This window comes from Stegostoma tigrinum, chromosome 25 (genome assembly GCF_030684315.1).
Source record: "Stegostoma tigrinum isolate sSteTig4 chromosome 25, sSteTig4.hap1, whole genome shotgun sequence".
Taxonomy (NCBI): domain Eukaryota; kingdom Metazoa; phylum Chordata; class Chondrichthyes; order Orectolobiformes; family Stegostomatidae; genus Stegostoma; species Stegostoma tigrinum.
The window spans coordinates 16561502-16584626 of NC_081378.1; the positions used below are offsets into that span (position 1 = coordinate 16561502).

A 23125-nucleotide genomic window follows, 5' to 3' on the forward strand; every position below is an offset into this window, starting at 1 on the left:
TAGTGGTTTTAGGGAAAAGCATAGATCAAGATGTTGAAACATTTGATGGAAAAGATTGAAATCCATCCTTGGGCTGAAGGGAGAAAATCACCAATTAAATGTTGCAATGTAGAAATCTGGGGATGGATAAATATGATCATGATTTTCTTTCTCACATTTAGTAATAAAGTGCTTACACTGACCTTTATTCTTACAGTACCTGTTTGGTCAGGACAAGTCAAGCTAAGAAGAACATGTGACACTATGAAATCTTTGTCTGACAGAATAATTCAAACAAACCTAATAATGCCTTGTTTGTTCTCATTCATCAATTAACAAATGCAGCAAATTATCAACAATGTCATCACACATGACTGTCTCCAATAATCTGCTCAATGGTTCACCTAGAAACACAACTTCAGACTTCCATCAAGCCCTTGATTGAGCAATGGCCACAATTGTTGATAGTCTCACTGTTCCTGACTGCCCTCGATATTAAGACAGTAACTAAGAAGTTTCCAGCAAAACTGGAAGTCAGCACGGACAAGGAAAAGCCCTTTGATGGCTGTAGTCTTACCTCTCAAAGACATAGTTCTTGGGAGCCCATCTCACAGTCCCCGAGTGTCAATGCAAGGCAGAGATCAATAGGTAAGGACATCTGGGGAGAGGGAGCTAAGGCAGGTGACATGTAGGCGAGGTGCAGCTGACCTATGATGTCATTGAATGATGGAACAGACATGAAATTAATGGCTAACATCTTGCCTCCTAAAGAAATAGAAAATTCTGGGGTGACTTACATTGATGGAAAAGATTTTACAGAATTTCTTGGAATAAAAAATTTATGGTAGTGTGAATAGGGATAACTTTTGTTTGGTTATGAAACAATCGACAATTTAAAATAGTCACTAAAGAGGTGAAGCAAGAGAGTCCAGAGAGGAATGGAACTCGATGTGGAAAGATTAATGTGAGTAAAGGGGAAATTGAATATACATTTGAAGCAGAATAGGAAAGAGCAGTGGGATGCAAACAGTTTTGTATTGTTTTACGAATGAATTCCTTCCATAAAGTAAATTTTAATAAGCTTGTGTGCTATTTGTGTTGACAGGCCTAGAGATCTTTCAATCCCAAAATGATTGCAATCATAAATTTTGTTGTTTCATGCAGAAAACCAGATGAACAGATTTTAAACAAATCAAGATTTCTTTTGTCACCTCACTACACCCCAGATGTAGCAAATTTGCATATTCATTTTCCATCTCATTGATCTTCAGTTGTTTACACCACTGAATGACTCAATAAATGTCTCCACAATCTACACACTTACCACCTCCCAGCCAACCAGTTGACCTGCTTTGATGGCTCCAGACTGGCTTGTTGGAAGGTAGATCCTTCACCTCATGTCTGCTGTGACATCATGAATAGGAATAGTGCATTGTGGGAAGCATGACATCACTGGATGAGTTGCAGCATTGGTTAAAAAAAGAGATAGCAAAGAATCTTTTGTTAAGAGCTCTTAATGATTACCAAAGGATTTGATGTGGAAATGTCACCTGCATGTCAACCCTGTGTAGGGTAAGTCCTAAACCAGAGTGCAATGAGAATGTTGAACTCTCCAACACAGGGTGCAAATGAATTTTGTACAGCTACATTTAAGAGGATAGTTAGATTAATACTCATGGGAGAAAGGAATCAAAGGTGACAGAGCAGCATACCAACCTCCATGGACCAGTGGGGATAATGGCCTGTTAGCACTGTGCCAAAACAGTCTAGTTCAATGAAGTATTATTTGTTTCATACTATTAAAGACTGAGTGTTTTAGATTGTGTGGTGCCTTTACATAGAGCATGTTGTAAAATCATTTACCCAAAAGCTATCTTCTCCTCTTCAATACATTTCTAATGCTTAACTCCACAATTTACACATGGTGGTATGAAAGTTAATCAAAGATAAAACATGGCAATTCTCCGGATAGGCCCCAGCTTGAAAACTTCCTACACAATAGGAAGAATGTCAAAGTGAGGATGCAGAAGATTAACTGGGAGCAGAGATGCAAGAAATCATTTACGTGGAGAAGTTAAGACATTGGAAGTGTTTTCCTTGGAGAAGATTGAAAAGTGGACATTTAACAAATGTAATCCACATCAAGGGTTTTGACAAAGCAAAGAAACTGCTCTCACTGAGTTTGGAAGGGATTAAGGTTTTGTGCTGTGTGCAATTGTGTATGGGATGGTCAGTATCTAGATATGACAGACTTAAGATAAATGTCAGATAGGTCAGTGTTAGGAAGTATTTTTCTAAGTGGCAGGATATGATGATCTGGATCTCAGTGCAGACAGGTTAGTGGAAGTAAGGGAACTGAATAATTGTTTAGGATAACAGACTTATAAAGCAATGGAGCAGAGGGGAGACAGCAGGATTACTTTGATTGTTCATTCAAAAACTGAAAACAGACAAAATGGGCTAAACCATCTCCTTCAGCACTGTATGGGTCTATAATATTCATCAATATTTGGGCAGATTAGGAGACTTTTTTCCAGCAAAAAGATGGAAGTGATAGCTGAATGAACCAGTCGATCAATTCTGTCCAGTAACTGGGAATGATTTTATGCCCAAGTTACATTATGTAACAATACTCCATTCACGGCTTTTTGCTGGGGAGATAATACTATTTTAATTACCATGAGATGTGCAAAATTGAAGGGGCTTGAACAAAGTGGATGGGAAGGGCCCATTTACCTCAGAGGTTAGGGACTAGCCACTGATTTGGGAGTTGCGGGGGTGGGGCCGAAATGGTGGTGGTGGTGGGGGGAGGTTACAGATTTAAAGTGACTGGTGGAAAGAGCAGTGAGTACAGACAGTTCTGCTATAATGTGAGTTTCATTAATGAAAATTGGCTATAACATGACTGATGAATAGTGGACGCTCACTGATTAGATAATGCAAGCTTTCTGCTGCACAGGTATAGCGATTTCCCTATAATGCACTTTTCTATGGCAATTTTACACAAGAATGCAACTATCACATTATAGGAGAGCTACCTGTAATAAAAACAAAGCTCTGGATAAAGTTTGTTTTTCTCTGTCCACAAATGCTGCTTAGGTCTACAGAATCAATGTTTTGAGTCCATTATGACTCTTCACTCTTTCCGTTTCTCTCTCCAAAGATACTATCAGGCCTGAGTTTCTCTTTTACTCAGGATTTTATTTCAGGTCCCCAGCATTTGTAATGTTTTGCTGTTATTTGAAGATTAGAGGCAAGATAAGGAAACTTTTTTTCCACCTAGACAACAGTAGGAGTCTGGAACTCATGATCTGAGAGCGTAGTAGAAACCCTTAACCCTTTAAAAAGTGTCTCAACATGCACCTCAAGTGCCATTTACTACAGGGCTACGTACCAAAAGCTGGAAAGTCAAATTAGGCTGTTGGACTCATTTTTTGGCTGTTGCTGATACAACGGCTGTAAATGTTCCAAGATTCCATGCTGCAGTTTCAATTATGACTTTTGTTTCTCCTAGTTTGTACAGACTCGAAGTAGATTTTGTGGACTGTTTGGTGTTTAAATGGACTTATTGCTGAATGATTACATTGTTTGCTGTGAAATAGAAAATTGACCAGGGACTTCAACACAATCTAGGCTGACAGAGTGCAGCACTGAGACAGAGCTGCAATGCTTTGGATAGGACATTGACCTGAAGCCCCAAAGGCCATTCCAGCTAGTTAGGTGGCACACTGCTTCAGCTAAGCTGCAAAAGCTACAATTCTGCTATGGTCTGGACACAAACAATATTGTGTTAACAAGTTATGGGCCAGACTGCTTATGTATTTAAATAAATCAGGTATATTCAAAAAAACAACTTATTCATAGGAGGGACCATTAGTACAGCCCATCTAAGGTTCCCAGACATCATCTAAAAGTACATCATGAGCTTTACTGTCACACTTCCATTATCTCCTCTGACTCATCATGGCCAGTACTGCTGGGTGGCACAGTTTTAATGAGAAGCAGCAGCAGATCCCATTGAAGACAGGAGCACAAAGCTCCGTAGTAAAACCATCCAAAGCCTCCGATCCACAGAGCTTTACAGCACAACTACCGTTCAATGCATTGTGTTAGCTTCACAGTGCACTTTGATTGTAAATCACCTTGAAATAAACCTCATTAATATAACTGGGGATGGGGGATGTGGGTGGGAAGGTGGTGCAACATTGTTCTTACTCTCCCATATTAAGTGATTCAGTGAATGTGAACCCAGTTCCTCCCCTATAATTCAGTACACATTGCTTTAATCAAGCCTTCAACAGTAAAACACACCAAGATCCATTCAGTACTCGATCGGTCAGTCAAGTGGGTTGAAGAGGGAGTCAGAGGGGACCCTTATCTCCTGATCCAGTTGGACATAAGACATCAATTCCAGACCAAGAGATGGGCATATAACACTCAGTCACCACCAATTCACAGGGACTGAGGGCGTCGTTGGGGAATAACTAAAGCTGTGAAATCATTCCCTCCATGCAATGATGTTTAAAAAACCAAGCACCAATTGACTGCTGAGATGGAATTTTCATTGAAAGAAGTCTTTTGAAGACAGGCCATCATAGATGCATCTCCTCGGGAGATGAGCTGTTCTCATTAAGCTAGAGGCTGTAGAAGATCCTCCCAGCGGATGGGATGGGCAAAAACTTCCCTCTCCAACCAGAGTTCATAGCTGTAGCGGAAATCCTCTGGCAGCGAGACATGATGGCCCAGGACACTCTGAAGGCAGTTGTCCACTGGAGCAAATTCCAGGTCATTGTGGTGCAAACCATAGCGCCGGTTGTTGAACATCTCGATATTGACTCTCAGTGCACACTCCTCTGCCTGGAAGTCCCAGGGTCGAGCATCAATATCTGTAGGAAGACAGTTACAGAAGTTACAACTTATTGGGATTGGAAATTGCTTGAGATCCTAGAATTATGTGGATGATGTCAGAGCTGAGCACACAATTATTCAGCAAAGACTGAACAAATTTCTAAATGGACAATGCTGCACTGTCAGAGGTGCCACTAAATGGAGGTCCCCCCTCTAATCTGAGGTGGACTTTGTAGAATCCACACCACCATTGGAAGAGCAGCATGCCAGCTCTCCTGTAAACTCAACCAATATTTATACCTCAACCAGCATTGCTAAACCAGGTGATCCAGGCTATTTAGTATGCAACTTGACTGCTCTCTCCCCTTGAGTGAGTGCCTAGTTAGGAGCCTCCATGTCCTGCATTACTACTGACCCAGTCTGCTATGTGCAACGTTGACCTAGGCTAACTGCCCACATGGGGGTCAAATGATCTTCACCATACCATTGCCGTACGCCCAGTCGTCATTGAGGCGGTGTCGCACTTTGTGGTAGATGGCAGACATGATCTTCATGTTGCTCTTCCTCCACTGACGGCCCAGGTACTTGGTTTGGAATTTGAGCAGTTTCAGTGCATAGAGCTGCAGCATTGCCTGTTTTGTCCTGAGCACCCGCTTCAAAATTGGCGCTGATTTGAAAACCACAAGCATCTAGAGATAAATCAGAAGAGGTACGCAATCAAAGGTTGAATCAATGAACATTCTGTACTTTAAAAAAAATTAAACAGGGTCAGGGTCATTCACAACCACGGTATTTCACAAGTTATTTTTAGAGTTGTGTGTGAAGGTATATGTGTCACTTAGGCTTTTCTGCACCAGGTCTGAAGGGTGACAATGAGATTAGATATTGAGCACACATTGGCCAGCATGGTATAGGGCAATCGATCAGCATGAGCAATGACTGAGATAGTAGGAACTGCTGATGCTGGCGAATCTGAGATAACACGGTGTGAAGCTGGATGAACACAGAAGGCCAAGCTTGGCCTGCTGTGTTCATCCAGCTTCACACTAGCAATGACTGGTTCATTTTCCACAAATTATAAATCTATAACGCAAGCCAACTATTTCTTTATTTCAGTGATCTTACTTAGAGATAACGGATGTATAAAGGCCAGACTGTCTGACCCAGGACTGTTCTGGGGTGACAAGAGGGGTGATGGAGGTGGGGAAGCTGCAGCGCATCTGAAAAAGGAAAAGTACTATTTAAGCCGATGTTTCATGGTAGTTGTGCCATTGCTATTGATGCTGCTTGTGGCGTAACCAACAGAAACAAATTAATCTTCAGTCTCACCATGATACGCGAGTGTTTCCATTTGGTCAGCTTGTTTAGGATACGCAGCAGGTTGATACATGAGAAGAGGTTCCTCCAGCAGAACTGAGTGTTGTCACCAGCTTCCTAGAGGAAATACAAACAATAAATCACCTTTATATAGGCTCTTTAAATTTAGTAAAATTGTAATGAAATCAGATTGGAAATAGAGATAATGGGAATTGCAGATGCTGGAGAATCCAAGATACTGGATGAACACAGCAGGCCAAGCAGCATCTCAGGAGCACAAAAGCTGATGTTTCGGGCCTAGACCCTTCATCAGAGCCTCTGAAGAAGGGTCTAGGCCCGAAACGTCAGCTTTTGTGCTCCTGAGATGCTGCTTGGCCTGCTGTGTTCATCCAGCTTCACACTTTATTATCTCAGATTGGAAATATATGTTTGATTGAAAAATAAAAGGTAGTAGTTAGGTAGGACAGACATGAATACTAAAAACATTTAAAGATAAAAATCCATGCAGAACAAGGAGCTGAACACTCCATCTCATTTTGCAGGAAAAGCTGGAAAAGTTAATTTTCAAGTTCAAATAGGCCTAGAAAGAGACATGGCACTATCACACCTAATCAGGAAAATAAGATGTTAACTACAAGAGAAATACTTAAAACTTCCAACTGCTAAGAGATAGGATTCAAAGGTCCTCATCACATGAATACCATTAGACATCAGAACCAAACCACATTCATGTCAAAAACCGATCGGCATGAAATGAAACCGTTTTATAACTGAGAAAACTTTAACAAACGTTTCTTAACATTGAAAGTACGTGGGAGAGAGGAAATAAATCTCCAACACAAGAGTTATAAAACATCACTGTAATGATTGTAATGAGGCAGCCAGGCGGACCCCTCAGAATGAGTTCTCTGGTTTGACTGGCTTAACAACCCAAATCAGGGAGCCCTGGCTGACAGACATAAACAGGAGTGTCAGAGGCTCTGTTCACTGAGAGCTAGCTTGAAGAGAGCTGTAAATAAAGGACTACTCACGTGTAAATAAAGGGAGAATGCACCCCATGGAAATTCTACCTACATCCAGTTTGGAACAGTTAAATTGCTTTGCAACTTTCAAATTGAAACCAATCAAAATAAGTGCCTGGTTAATGGTCACTTAGTTCTCATGGAAGGTGATACCAGCTAAGCTGTATCAGTGATTACAGAACCAGTCTTTAACAAGATTTGCTGTGGACTCCAACATTTAAATTTGCAGAAGGTCTCGGCTAGACTGAGAACCTATATTGGGGGACCTTTACAGATAAAGGGTACAACCTTGGTCCCAGTCTCTTATGAGAAGCAGGTGGTTTAATTACCACTGTAGCAAAAAGCTTGATGGGACAAAATTGGTTCAGAAAGCTTCAGTTGAATTAGCTCAACATTTTGATTAGAAAATGGCTGCCTGAGTGAAGTCCTAACTAAATACCCGGATATTTTTCAGGAATGTCTAGGAACTATTAAAGGGCACCAAGGCCACCTTGCTTGTTGACTGGGAAGCAATTCCATTGTTTCAGAATGTCCTACCCTGTGTCATTTGCCTGATGGGCTAATGTAGAGGCAGAAATCAGGAGGCTAGAAAGTGAAGGAATCATCTAACCAGTCCAGTTTGGAGAATGGGCAGCACCGGTCATTCCCATGAAGAAGCCCGATGGCACATTTGCCTTTAGGGGGATTTTAAACAAACGGTAAGCCACTTTTTGCAGCTGGATAAATACCCAATTTCTGAGGATTTACATGCTATGCTGGCAGGGTGCTGTCCTTCACGAAGCTGTACATGAGCCACCCATACTTGCAACTGCAGTTAGATGAGGATTCCCAGAGGTATACTACAATTAATATCCACAAGGGTTTGTACCAATATATGAGGCTGCCACCTGGGGTATCATCAGCCTGTGCATTTTTCAGTGGATGATGGAAAACATTTTACAAGTTCTATCCCGGATCACCATTTATCTAGATAAAATGCTAATAACAGGCAAGACCAATAAGGAGCACTTAGAGAGAACTTGAACATTGTCCTTAGACATTTCTCCCAGGCAGGCGTACGCCTTAGGAGGGAAAATTGTGTGTTCCAGGCATTCCAAGTGACCTACTTAGACTACAAAGTCGACAAGACTAGGTTACACAGATTAGAAGATAAAGTGAGGGCGATCAAAGGTGCCTCTGCTCCCAAGTCTCTCCCAGGGCTTAGGCCTTTCCTTGGGCTGATAAATCATTATGGAAAGTTCATACACAACCTGACCTTCATCCTGGTACCTTTTGCATCAACTCTTAGAAATGTGTCAGCCTTGGAAATGATCAAGGTGTAGCTTTCAGGCAAGCAAAGAAGCAGCTATCACCCTACAAGGTATTGGCACACTGTGATCCCTAGTGAGATCTGCTATTGCCTCCCCATATGCCATCAGTGTAGTATTGGCTCATTGATGGCCCAGTCGAGATGAATGCCGCATCATACATGCATCTAGGACTTTGGATAATGCAGACAGTAAATTCACGCAGAAGGGGAAAGAAGGTTTAATGGTTATATTTGGAATCAGGAAGTTCCACTGTAGAACTTCCAACAGGAAGTTCTACAGACAGAAATTTGTAATAACACACCATAAACCCCTGCTGGGTTTACTTAAAGTGGACAAGGCAGTATCGCCCATAGACCCCACTGGTGAGTTTGGCTTGAAGCTAATACTAAGTGCAAATAATTACAAGTTGGAACACCATCTGGCAGGCTAAATAGCAAATGCAGATGCAGTGAACCAACTCCTACTTGCAGAGAGACCACCAGCGACACTGTGCCTGCAGGATTCCATAACGGTAAAGTTTTCTGGACACATTTCCAGTCACAGCTGACAATATCAGACTTTAGAACCAGAAATATCTGGTCCTAGCAAAACTAAAACAACTGGTGATGATGGGGAATACCAAAGGGCCATCACACCCAGGGCCAAAAATCTTTGGACCCGGAGAGATCAGATCACATTAGAAAATGGCATATTATTATGGGGAGGAAGAGCAATTGTCCCAAGCAAAGTCACTATAGGATGCTAGCTGAATTCCACCAGGGTCATCCAGGGGTTTCCAAAATGAAGATGTTGTCAAGACATTATGTCTGGTGACCAGGATTGGATGCAGACATAGCTGCATTCGTGGGGCAGTGCCCAAAGTGCCAACAAGGGCAAACATTACCACCAGCAGCTCCCACATATTTGTGGGAATTGCTGGGTGAACCCTGGATTTGGTTACATGTCGACAACATCGGTCCTTTCGTTGGGTCAACGTTCTTAGTCATCAGGGATGCCGACTCAAAATGGTTGGATGTGCAGAGAGTTCATTTGTCAAACACAGGGATGACGATAGAAAATTTTTGTGTATCTTTGGCAATACGTGGACTCCCAGAAGTGTAATCACAGATAACGGGCCATCGTTTACCAGCAGGCTGTCTGCGTATTTCCTCAAAACAAATGGTATTCGTCAATATAAGGACAGCTCCATGCCACCCACCATCCAATGGTCTGGCATAAAGAGCAGTCCACACCAAAGTGTCTTTGTTCCTATCTATTTGTGGGACCACCCCACATTCACCTGTAGGGATAGCTCCAGCACAGTGTGAGAGCACGCTACAGAGAGTGCGAGACAGTAACGGCATCAGGAATGTCAATGCTGGACACAAGACTCCGCTGAGCAAGCCAGACATCTTACCTCAGGTGAAGAAGTTTGGTGCAGCAACCATGGGACTGAGTGAGTGGCATGGTCGATGCGAGGTCAGGTCCAGTGACACAAAGTTTGGATAGGTGCAATGGTCCTGAACAAGCATGTGAATCATATGAAGGCTGCAAACTCTCAAACAGTGTGGGAGCAAAATTCACCCCGCTCCTCAATTGCTTTTCTGACTGCTCTAGGACCCATGGGTTCTCTCTCTCTCCATTAAACGTTGAAGAGACCTCAGAATCTGAGTTGGACACAGCAGATGTCACTGCCTCAATACCTTCGCCACCTGAAGAGAAGAATCTAATCTGTTTTGTATGCTGCCTGCTGATTGCTGTTGGCATATTGCCATTCTGCCAATAAACACTGGCATTCCCTGTTATTCACACAAGGGAGTGCATCTTATCCTCGCTCAGTGTCTACGTACCTGCCCTTCCCAATTGGAATTGGGGGGTGGTCGAATTCTGCCTTCTCTACCCAGATGGAGCCTAAACTGGAGTGCTATTACTCAATCTGACCCAGTATCACAGGATAGAATCAGACCTCTGCCAAATCTGTACTTACCAAAACTTCAGTGGTGAGTTCTGGCAACTCATGGATCACGCAGCGAGGGTAGTCTAGGACGGAGATGCTGCACACACAAAGAATAGAACAATTAAAGAGATGTCCTCCACTGTGAGTGCTAACCCACACACCTTTTACATGCAGTCCTCATTGACTACTTCTAAGAGTGCCAACTGTGGGGCTCCCCCTTCTCCCAAATTTCCCTACCCTCCCCACTCTGCAGAGAGGAGACAAATGTGCAACGTCAGTACTTGCAATGCACAGAGCTTTCTTTGACAGCATCCTCTTCCTCCAAAAAAAAACACGTAGAATCATTCAACACACAGAAACCATTCAGATCATCATGTCTGTGATGGTTCCAATGAGAGACTTTCCCAATTTGAGCCATTCCCATGCTCTTTCCCACTCTGTTTTGTTGTTTATGAACAGATCCAGTTCCTTTTTACAAGATTCTGTTGAATCTACTTCCTGACTATCAGACAGGGCTTTCATCGCTAAGTCACTCACCTTCCTTGGCTTTCTTGTCAATTATTTTAAATCTTTGTTGTCTAATTTCTGGCCCTTCTGCAAGTGAAATTAATTTATTCACTTCTATTCCATCAAAACTGCTACTAATTTTAAATGTGTCCTGACTGGTGCCTTACTCTTCCCTACCCTAAAAAGAATAATCCCAACCCCTCTTGTGTCTCTGCTTTACTGAAGTCCCTCATCCCTGGTATCATTCAGGTAAATTTTTTCTGAACCCTTTCCAAAGTTCGGACATGCTTCCTAAAGTTTGGTTTGGGAACCCAGAAACTGTGAAGCAAAGAATTCCATATTTTGAAGGGGGGGAGAAAAAGGCATTAGCGTTCATATGTTGTGGCCGTTTTGATTATTATAGATCAGGGAAGTCCTGTGTTTAACGAAAACAAAGTTACCGGTAAAGCTTAGCAGGTCTGGCAGCATCTGTGATGGAAAAAACAGAGTTAACATTTCGGGACCCTTCCTCAGAACTTCACAGATGCTGCCAGATCTGCTGAGCTTTTCCAGCAACTTTGATTTTGTTCCTGATTTACAGCATCTGCAGTTCTTTCGGTTTTTATTTAAGTCCTAGGTTTAATCCTTGATCTATTCAGAGGTACTTAAACTCATCATTGCACTACAATGGGCAATGCTAGCCTAACCTAACCCAGGCACCATCACAGCTCCTGATCTCCATACAGTTAGCAAGAGCCCTGCTAGCGAACAAAAGGATCGGAGGAGGGTTTAGACTCGGTTATGATGGCTCTTGAAGGCTATCTGTAATGGAGATGAAAGGGATGTTAAAGAGAAAGGTTGGCACCTTTGAAATTGAACATCAGCTTGAGTCAGCTCAGGAGCAGCTGTTGGGGAACAGTTTTAATTTTTCTTCATTGTCTCTACTAGTGAAGAGGTCAATTGGAATATTCAAGCTTCAGCACTTAAGGTTTTAAGATTCCTTCAACTGACATTTGCTGTCCAATATCTTATCAAAGGAGCCACCATTGTTGAGGGTAGAAGACTCTGAGCATTGAGCATTAGTGGCTTTTCAATTATGGGAAGCATCACAGCCAATCGGACCTCAGTCTTCCCCCCCATATCTCCATATTTGGGTTCAGTGAACAGGGATTCTTGAGTGCTGTTAGGTCAAGATGCATTGTCCACTGACTGGGTTTGCAGTCTCACCCTTCTTACCTGTTCTTGGCGGTGACATAGGACATGATGCTCTGATTGAAGAACTTCAGAATCAGCGGGATGCAGTTGGCAAATACCAAGTGCTGGGAAACATATTCAAACTAAGGAGGAAAGCCAAAGAGGAGAGTAAGAAAGGGATCACCCCCTGTTCAAACCTTAAAAATCATATTCTGGGGCCATGGAATCTGCCTCTTATGTCCAGTTTTCCTGCTGCTCCTGCAGTAGTCATCCATACTTCCTCTGGACCCATCCTTGGGGGAGGGGGTGTGCTCTTCAGACGGTCAGTGTGGACTTGATGGGCTGAATGGCCTGCTTCCACACTATAGGGATGTGATGATTTTTACTTTTACTTTGATAATTGGGAGTTAAAGGGGGAACTCATGCATAGTTTGTTGAAAATTTTAAACTTTTTTTTAAAAAAAAGGTGATTCCGTGAAAATCACTGGTAATCACGATTGCTGTACATTCTGTACAACATTTAGACAAAGAAACATTTAAAAGGTTTGTGATGTCTCTGAGGAATACATGATGTGCCTGAGAGGGGGAGATATGGTTTTGGAACACCTGTGACCAGGTAACAGGTGGAGGCACATGACGGATGGCTTGAGGATTAAGAACCAAGGCCTTATTGCAATATCTGTGAAACAATTACCAGCCCTCGCTTCAGAACAAAAACCACGGGTCAGCCTAATCCGCCTCAGGACATCACAAGTGTCGAATAAACGGGCATGTGACTGCTCAGCAACTGAGAGGCTGTGGACACGGCTAACCAAAAAAAAATGCAACCTCTCAAACACTGCTCATCCAACCCAAGTGGAGTAGCTCCTACTGTGTCTGTGACATGGGAGTGTAAAAGAATTGGGCAACTTTGCATTTAATGCTGTTTGTCAGGCTGCTATATGAAGCGAATGAGTCACAGGCTGAAATGGAATCCAGGGGCCAGGCAATTTATATATAGAATAACGGATATCTGCAAGAGGGTGAAACATAATCCAGGATTTAGACATAGAACTGCAATTTGGAGTGAGTCACGTTTAACAGGACAGCTCTAAAAACAAAATTCCACTGACTAAGGTCTTTTGATTTTTTTTGGGGGGGCTTCTCAGGAATAAGTTTGATTTTCCAACCAACCAGCAACAGGGCAGACACTGAAAATTTGTGATAAATGTTAATCCCTTCTCTCCTGCTTACTCACATTCCATCCAGACTCTGCCTTATTTGCCTGGATTACAAAGAACCATCAACTCTCAGACTCAGTCTGCTGCTCCTCCTAGTCGGCCACCAGGAGGCTCCCCTCCCTCTCTCTCTTTCACACACAGGCAGGCAGGCACGCGCGCGCGCGCACATCACCCTGCAGGTCCCCCAAAACCCAATCAACCCTCTAAGCTCTGGCATTGCTTACCTGATAGACATAGTTGAGTTTGAGGTGCTTCAGTAATAGCAGCATCAGTGCTGAAATAGCTTTAACAATGATTTCCTTGTGTCTGTTGACATCAATCCCCAACTTCATGCTTTGTAACACAGTATTGCTGCATAAAATGTAACAAAGGGCAGAATCTATTTCACTGAAATATTATATACTCTCTTATTACTTCCTCTATGAGCCAACTTAAAAATAAAAATGCAAATTGTTCGGTGCATAAGAGAATCATTGTGTGGCACTGAAGATCCAGTTTTTACTCCAATTTGCAATTGCCCATGTCAGTGACATTTGACTTATGTTCTGGAGCTCAGGGGAAATAATATCAGCTGAAGTCCTTCCCCTGTTCTGACTGTTTTGTCTTGGTTTAGAGAAGATGACTAATCACAGATCCAAAGGCCAGATCTCACCAACAATGAGCACAATGAACGCACAGAACAATGTGATGCTGGAACTCAGAACTTGGCCTGATGTGGGTGAACAGTTTTCTTGAAGTTGTTGGGGAAACACAACCAGGAAGGCATGCCCTCGCTCAAAAAGGTGGTGTGAGGATAATGAATACATTGAAAAACATTGTACTTTTTAAAATAGGTAACATTCCAAAAGGAGGATGCACAAAGGAAATGCAAATGTATTAGGTGAACAAAACTTACGGCATCTCCTCAGGCAGGAGATCAGCCAAGATATTGATGGAGTCAGTTTTTGCCTTGGATGTGGGAGCAGCAGCCAGCTGGATCTTCAGCAATGCTATCTGTAGGAATATAATAACCCACCAGCCCATCAAAAATTGGTAGCTAATTAAACAAGAAATTGCATTTATATAGAGCCTTTCCCAGCATATCTTGAGTCACTGTACGGATAATTAGGTACTTTTGAATGGGAAATCAAGCAGCCAATTTGCTCACAGCAAACACCTAACAAACAGTAATATGGCAATCACGATTTGGTTTTAAAGGGTGCTAGCTGAAGGATAAGTATTGGACTGACATGGAAACAAAGCCCCTTCTCTTCCTCAAAAAGACATCAGGAAATACTTTATGTTCACCTGATTTGAAGTCTCATTCAAAACAAATGCACCTATGACAGTTGATGTTTCAGGCCGGAATCCTTCTTCGGAAGGGTCCCGACCCGAAATGTCAACTTTCCTAGTCCCCTGATGCTGCCTGGCCTGCTATGTTCCTCCAGTTCCATTCTGTGTTATCTCAGACTCCAGCATCGGCAGTTCTTACTTTCTCCACCTCTGACATGCAGCATACCCTCAGGTATTGGAGTGTTGGGCTCTCTGGAATAAGGCTTGATATCTCGACCTACTGTTAAGATGACAGCATTAGGAATCAAGTTACGCTGACATCGAATAGGTGCAAACTCATCCTGGGAAACAGATCTGTCTCCAGGAAGTTTGCAGCTTTTCAGGCAGGGTGCAAGCCAAGGGGGTGTGGGGGGTGGGGGGGGGGTGCGGGGTGGTGGGGTGGGTGTGGTTAGGTGGAACAAGTTAATAAGCTGGAAACAATTTGGCAAGAGTAAGAAAACAACCAAAACTAGTTAATAAACTGCAGTATCTGGAAGGGCTCATTTGGTAAGCTCAGCATAAGATATACAAAATGACTTAAGTTCATTTCCTAGTCGACTCTTGGAAACATTCCTGAGGAAAAAGGAGAAATAACCAGGAGAGTCCAGCTGCTGATCCAGTGAAAAAGGAAAAGCACAGAGAAAAGGCAAAACAGGAAACAGTGCAAGTTTCATGGAGCCGCACTCCAAAGAATAATTCCAGGTTTGATTCCCAGGTTTGAGTATGCCAAGGCAGTGCCTCTCAGTGGGAGGATATGCCGGATCCTATGAATCTGTCCTCTTCAATCTATCAGCTGTGGTCTTGATGTGGAGAGGGGCTGGGGGGCGGTGGCTAGGAAATTGAGAAAACCAAAAGAATGGTACTGCTCGGAGTACAGGTCACAGACCCAAGCAGAGCTGGGGACACAAGCTGTAAACAGTTGATACTCACCATATACTGAGGTAGGTTGTGTAACATTGCTTGGTACAGGATCTCAACTGGGCTTTGTTCCACCTCTTCAGCTCCCTGTGTATAACAAAGAGGTAGATTACAACTTTTTGCTTTATTTTACTAAGTTCAGCCTGTTATTGAACTGCACAATCTATCTTTGATGCCAGACTTCAAAATAAATTAGGTGGGATGATTCCCCACCAGTTGCTCGAAGGGCAGTAAGTTATCAGAAGTTGAAGCAGATTTCCCGACTTTATACACAGAGGCAATGTCCTAGTGGCATTATCATTGGACTGTTAATCCAGAGATCCAGATAATGTTCTGGGGATCTGGGTTCAAATCCCACCATGGCAGATGGTGGAATTTGAATTCAATAAATATCTGGAATTAAGATTCTAATGATGACCGTGAATCCATTGTCAATTGTTGGAAAAACCCATCTGGTTCATTAATGCCTTTTAGGGGAGGAAACTGCCATCCTTACCCGGTCTGGTCTACATGTGACTCAAGACCCACAGCAATGTAGTTGACTCTCAACTGCCCTCTGGGCAATTATGGATAGGAAATACTGCCTGGCCAGCGACGCCCTCATCCTGTGAATGAATAAAGGAAAAAAAAGGAGAAACGGGGGCAGAACATATACCCTTGAGAATCTTGTGGCTGATCAATGCCTTTCTTCCCAGCCTATGTCTTGGACTGGACACAACCCCGTCCTGGAGATGTTCTGCAAAACCTTTTGATTCTTCCCTTCAAGAGATGAATCAGCTAAGCTCTAGAACATATAATTAATCTCCCACCACAGACTACCTCACTCAACACATTTCCAAGCAACAATAAATCAAAATTAGGAACGAAAGGAAGTTTTCTTTGTATAAGAGGTATTTACAAAAGGAATTTACTTAACAACAGAGAGATTTAGAATCATCTACTGTGCAATTAGACAATAGAGTGGAAGGAAAGAGAACTGTTGGAAACTGACAGGCCAGTCAAAGCATTTGAGGGATACTTTCACAATACCACATTAATGGTCATGAAGTCACTTCCACAATTTGGTCTTCTGCTCTACCGAACAGACTGCCTAAGAGTCCACTGACTTTCCTGATGTACTATGTATACCGCAGGGTGAATGTGTGCTACAGGCCCTTACCAGCGACACTGGACATTTCTGCAGTTCTTCCTCCCTCTTGGCCTGTACTTCTGCGATGGAGACATACTTATGCTGATGGTAGAAATTAGAAAATCAAAATTTGTTTAGTTTGCTTAGTCATGTCTAACTCCTTAAGAACCCATTAAAATGCCTGCTGTCATTGTTGAGCCAGGACCAGTCAATTGCAGTAGATTATTGGCATGGAGGGTTTAAAGCATAGCCCACTCCTGGCCTGAGCCTTCTAATAGTGCAGCCGACAGAAAGGCAACATCAGACTCATTAAAATGCTGCAGCATGAGATTATACATCCAACAAGTCTGATTCAGTTAGAATTACACAGCGCAGAAACAGACTATTACTCAGCTTTACTATACTGAATGAATATGTTTTAATATAATCAATCATTCCAAAAGCAAAGGAGAAAACAACTTTGCTGAGAGAAATTCCGTAGCGAATCTGGTGTCTGGGGAGTTTCAGGCTTTCTCTGCTGTTTATAAAAGATAAATTGACCAGTACAGTTGCTGTGAGTCTGCATCTAGTAGCAGTTATATATAGCTTCATTCACTCACTCACTCACTTAGGAGCTCCCAAAGCTTTTCTCAGTTATTTAAGTCCTTTTAATTACTTTTTGACATTTAGTTGTCTCTAACAGAGGCTAGCTGCTAAACTTACATCTAGAAACCTCTAAAATTGGAAATGAATAGTTAAACTTCTTCATAGTGGAGTTTTATGTCCAAGAATTACCAGCAGACTGGTTTGGTCTTTCTAATACTGTGGATTCATGAACAGATTTCTTGATCACAGAGAAGTTCCTTTTCCAAGGGGGGGGGGGGCAAGAAAAATGGCTTAGTATTGAACCACCAATATGCATCTTTGCAGCGAAAGATGTCAAGAGGTTATTAAATCCACATCTTGCTGTGGGACTGAAAAGAGGACTGAGACAGCAAGTGCACACAAGAAAAGCAGAAGAAAAAGGAGAGAAAAGAAAGTGTACTTGGTTTTCTGTGCAGATCTGCACATTGTGCTGAGTGGGTAATCCTTCATAGCTCCCTGTCCGTACACAGTGCTAGACCTAAAAATAGGACGACTGCAATGTGGTAACTTGTCTTAGACAAAACACAGACTGACAGAAGAATCTAATCAGTACTACAGAGAGAGAGAGAGAGAGAGAGAGAGAGAGAGAGAGAGAGAAAAGGGAAAGAGCTTGGTGTGGAAGTAAGTGATAAAAAGCAAAAACTTTGATTTCCCTTGAATTGCGCACAAAACACAAAAATCACCACAGTATCACAAAGGCAAATAGTGCTGGTTCATCCTTTCGGAAGGAAAAACAGCACTTTGATGTCCTTTGAATGAATCCAAGCATTTTCCTCTACACTCAAGCCTGAAGGATCAGCTTGCTGATGGATTTCTCACTTTTTGCCAATCTGGGGTCATCTCTTCATAGTTTTCTTTGTACCATATGTTTTGAAAAGTAGTAGCACGCTCATTTACTTCTACGGCAGAATCTCTTCCTGCCTTTTGGCAATTCACTGTCAGCCCATGACAGAGTTCACCCCAAGTTACATGGACCATTCTCCACCAACACAAACACCCGCTCACTGCAGATGTCTGCAATTCCAGCTCAGTGAATGGCTGGATTTCTGTCTGTATAGGAACTCCAGGTACCAAGGAATATAAGAGGAGTTGAAGTAGTGTATTCAACCCTTCTAGCGTGGTCGTTATTCACAGGTGAACTGATACCCCAACTCACTTTCTTACACTATCCCTATATCCTTTTATTCCTTAGTATCCACAATCTATGGATGTTGTCAAGAATATACACAATAGTCATGATGTCAGTGATAACAAATTTAATGCAATAATGAGTAGGGTTTGTTATTGGCATCTTCTCCTTTGAGTACCTCCAGTGAACAATTGTTTAGCCAGTTTTTAGTTTTTCTCAAAGACTTTTCTCTTGCTTGTGCTGTTGTAAGGATCCTAACTTTCATAGAGGAGACAGTGAACAAAAGAATCAGGTGGGTCCAGAGCCCTTTATCAAGGCAGTTCTAATTAAGTGTCTCCTTCAAATGGTGACCTTTCTCAGCCAGCTATAGAGAGACCGCTACTTGTATTTTACTTTGAAGACAAAAGTATTTTGTTTTGCTTTGTCGAAATATTAGTTTGTACATTTTTGTTTTTAAGAAATAAAAAGCCTGAATGATTCAGAAGAATTATACACAGCATTTACTCTCCTACCTGTTTCAGTATTTTCACACTATTGTGAATGGGCTTGGGCAAACCCACCAGGGTTTCAGTGTCACTGGAAAGAGAAAACAGCGGAGCATTTTAAATCGACAGGTGAGCAACAATAAGACTGGTGGAGTTCATTATATTCATTGTAAGTACACAGAATATTTGAAAATGCAATATACAGGAGAGTTGGGAAGGGTTCTTGACAAGGTAAAATCACAATCACAGACACTTTATTACAGCAACAAAGTTGCTAGAAAAGCTCAGCATCTGTAAGGGGAAAACAGAGTTAATGTTTCGGGTCTGATGATCTTTCCTCAGAACTGATGGTGGCTGGGAAACGTCAGTTTATATGCAGAAAATAGGGAGGTGGGTGGGGTAGGGAGTAAATGATAGGATAGAGCCCGAAGAGGGAGAAAGACGGTTGGACAGACAAAGGAGTTGATAACTGTCAGGCTGGGAGGGTGAGTTGTTGTTAATGGGAACCATTAGTGACTAACAAAAGGAGGTATGTAATGGCAGGCTATGTAGTAACAAGGCCTGGTGTGTGGGTTGGGGTCTGGGATATGGGAGAGTTTAGGTCCTAAAATTATTGAACTCAATATTGAGTCTGGAGGGCTGTAGGGTCCCCAAGTGGAAAATGAGCTTTTGTTCCTCCAGCTTGTGTTGGGCTTTGCTGGAGCACTGTCACAAGCCAGAGACAGAGATGTTGGTCAGGGAGCAAGGTGGCGCATCGAAGTGGCAGGCAACAGGTAGTTCAGGGTCTTTTTTCGAGCAGAACGTAGATGTTCTGCGAAGCGGTGGCCAAGTCTATGCTTCGTTTCCCCAATGTAGAGGAGACCACCTATACAGGACCACAATGTAGAGGAACTACCTAGCAGTATATTTATGTGCACAGTATAGATACAGGTACAAACAAACACAAACCAGATATATATGACTTTACACAGGTATAAATACAGACACATACATATGCAAGCTGACTCACAGAAAGCTAACTCTACTTTCCTACTCACTTTCCCAACGTGAATCCAATGAATTTGCACCGGCTGACTTCCAGAAAATCTTCGATGTCCTTCTCTCTGCATGAGTGAAGAACGAAACTGAAAACAACATTCACTTTGGAGGCAATAAGGCTTTCAGCTGACAGCGTGCTGTAGATTAAGCAGCTGGAGCAAATTCCAGTGAAACCAAATCAAACATTTATGAACAGAGGTGCCATGAGTTCGTACATCTGTATGTATGTTGTTTGAGGGGGTTTCAGGTAGTCACTGAACAGAAATTGAGTAGAAACCCCTGGGGAAGAGAGAGAAAAGTATAATGTAGGTGCAATTATCCCTGGAATCCTGATGCTTAGTTTGCTAAAGGTGGTGACCATGAGTAAGCAATTAGCTCTTTTGCTATGGGACACGTACCCCCAGGGAACTACTGACAATAAGATTGTGAGCAGGAGGACAGGGGGGAGGACAAGTGCCCTTCACAAGAAATCACTTGGCCGAACAAAAAAAAATGTTGCCCATAGCCAACAGCAATTTATACAGACCTGACTTTAGTGGCCCAGGGCAGGCACCGTGGGAAGACCAGTCTCTCTGGCATCAGTCCATGGGAAGGGAGGTCCTGAATCAGTGTCTCTCTCTCCAGCGCATCCAGTTCTCCCTCAATCCCACTGTCACCTTCATCTGCCTCGTCCTCCTCCTCCCGAGCCTCATCTCTCTCACAGTAGATATCCAGGCTGTCCTGCTTCATGAGAACCTGCCAGTGACACCAGACAGTTAATACATCGACTGGCGTCCATCAGAGTGTCTCCTCCTCATCACCCCAGGTTTTCTTTCAAAACCGAGCTCGTTCGAGGAGACGTGGGACCAAGGACCAAGGCAGCCAAAAATCTAGGGCAGGGCAAAGCTAGGTTAAAGAGGCTGATTGGCCTCCTCCTAGTTTTCCACAAAGGACAAAAGGGTATCAATAGCCGTGAAGATGGGCCTTACCTTCCGACCCCTGCGACCTCGCTTGTGCTGTTGCTCTAGGATGTCCATGGCTGATGCTGGTGGAGAGGTGGCTCGCAGAGTTCGCGTCACGTGAATACTGTTCTCCAACAGTGGAGGAAGTCCCAGCTTTGCTCGCTTTTCGGCTTTCAACTCTTGGAGTTTCTCAAACCCTCCAAAACAGAACTGAGAACAAAACAAAGTAATTCGTCAAATGACCTCACCTGTTCAATGGCACCAAATACGAGCAAAACTCTGAGGAACTGAAAGGCAAATGAAACAAAGCACACTTTTAATTAAAGATCTAAAAGGTTTGCAAAGATACCAAATGGAGGTGAAATTTACTAGAATAAGGCCAGCTGGAAAGGTTTCAGTCATGTGGAGTGGCAAGAGATGAGATTCTCTTTAGAGCACAGGAGTTCACGGGAAAACTTGTTAGAAGTGATTAAAATCATGAGATTTGATTGAATAAGTAATTTTCACTGGGACACAGGAGTCATTCATCAGAAGACGCAGATTTAAAATGATTGACAAAGAACACCAGAGAGAGATGATGAGACTTTTTTCAGGAAGAAAGTTTTTTATGAATTGGAACATATTGCAGGAAGGCTGAATGCAGAAGAGGTAATAAATTTCAGAAGGTAATTAAACAAATAGTCAAACAGAAGATTTTGCAGAGCTTTGGGGAACATGTCCAATTTCTAGCTCTGTCAACACAGGCTCAGGTTGAGTGGCCTCCCTCTGTACTGTATAAAAGTTAAAATCACATTTTCCTATTCGTCACACAGACTCAAGTGACTAGTTTATTCATCGGCATCTCTGCTGAAGATTAGTCTGAAAATATGTACTAATACATTTTTCCCTAGTATATACAAGCTCAAATGCACAATTTGCCTGTGGAATTTCTCTATAGAGACAAGAAATCTCTTCACATATCGTTTGCAGCAGATGATAGAAAAATGTATGTGCTGGATTGGTCAATGGAGACCAAACAGGATTTGTTTGAAGTTCTGGTCAAGAAAAAGGAGACATGCATCAGGTAGAAACAACTAGGATCAAGTGAGGAGTACAAGGGCAGTAAGAAAATCCTCAAGGGAAATCAAAACGGCAAAAATAGGACATGAAATAGCTTTAGCAATTCAGGTTAAAGGAGAATCCAAAGAGCTTCTACAATTATGTTAAGGGTAGAAGGGTAACTAGAGAGAGAAGACAGCCCCTTAAAGATCAGAAAGGCCATCTATGTGTGGACCTGCAGGAGATGGGTGAGATATTAATTGAGTATTTCGTGTCAGTATTTACTGTGGAGAAGGACATGGAAGCTGGAGAACTTGGGGAAATAAATATTGATATCTTAATAAGTGCCCATATTACAGAGGTAGTGGTGGTGGATGTCTTAAAACACATCAAGGCAGAGAATTCCCCCAGGCCTGATCAGGTGTATCCAGAACTTTGTGAAAGCTAGGGAGAAATTTGCTTGGCTGAGATATTTGTATTGTCGATAGCCACGGGTGAGGTTCTGGAAGTCTGGAGCTTGGTTGACATTGTGCCATTATTTAAGAAAGTTGGTAAGGAAAAGGCAGGGAACTATAGACCCGTGAGCCTGACATCAGTGGTGGGTAAATTATGGAGTCATTAGAACTGTACAGCACAAAAACAAACCCTGTGATCAAATTCATCCATGCCGACCATATAACCTAAATTACTGTAGGCCCATTTGCCAACATTTGGCCCATGTCCCTCTAAACCCTTCCTATTGATATACCCATCCAGATGCCTTTTAAATGTTGTAATTGTACCAGTATCCACCATTTCCTCTGGCAGCTCATTTCATATTTGCATCACCTTCTGTGTGAAAAAGTTGCCTCTTAGGTCACTTTCATATCTTTCCCCTCTCCCCTTAAACCTATGCCCTCTAGTTTTGGAATCCCCATGTCCTTCATGATTTTTTAAACTTTTGTAAGGTCACCCTTCAGCCTCTGATGCTCTGGGGGAAAATAGCTCTAGCCTATTCAGTCTCTCCGTATAGCTCAAGCCCTCCAACCCAGGCACATCCTCATAAATCTTCTCTGAACCCTTTTGAGTTTCACAACATCCTTCCTTTAGGAGGGAGACCAGAATAACACTTAATACTCCAAAAGTAGCCAAACCAATGTCCTGTATAGCTGCAACATGACCTCCCAACTCCTATACTCAATGCACTGACCAATAAAGGCA

General features: G+C 42.6%; 1 protein-coding gene across 1 annotated transcript in view; it reads right to left on the reverse strand.

Moving 5' to 3' along the window:
- Nucleotides 1-3693: 3693 nt before the first annotated feature.
- Nucleotides 3694-23125, reverse strand: part of LOC125463221 (striatin-interacting protein 2-like) — a 35683-nt gene continuing 16251 nt past the window's right edge. Inside the window, exons 9-21 of the mRNA XM_048554182.2 lie at nucleotides 20915-21097; nucleotides 20473-20681; nucleotides 19946-20011; nucleotides 18936-18999; nucleotides 16701-16772; nucleotides 15554-15628; nucleotides 14208-14305; nucleotides 13537-13663; nucleotides 12135-12235; nucleotides 10443-10509; nucleotides 6157-6261; nucleotides 5312-5516; nucleotides 3694-4865 (exon numbers count right to left, since the gene is read on the reverse strand). Of these exons, the coding sequence (XP_048410139.1) occupies nucleotides 4609-4865; nucleotides 5312-5516; nucleotides 6157-6261; nucleotides 10443-10509; nucleotides 12135-12235; nucleotides 13537-13663; nucleotides 14208-14305; nucleotides 15554-15628; nucleotides 16701-16772; nucleotides 18936-18999; nucleotides 19946-20011; nucleotides 20473-20681; nucleotides 20915-21097 (1629 nt within the window). The 3' untranslated portion in view covers nucleotides 3694-4608. The remainder of the gene's footprint in view (nucleotides 4866-5311; nucleotides 5517-6156; nucleotides 6262-10442; nucleotides 10510-12134; nucleotides 12236-13536; nucleotides 13664-14207; nucleotides 14306-15553; nucleotides 15629-16700; nucleotides 16773-18935; nucleotides 19000-19945; nucleotides 20012-20472; nucleotides 20682-20914; nucleotides 21098-23125) is intronic.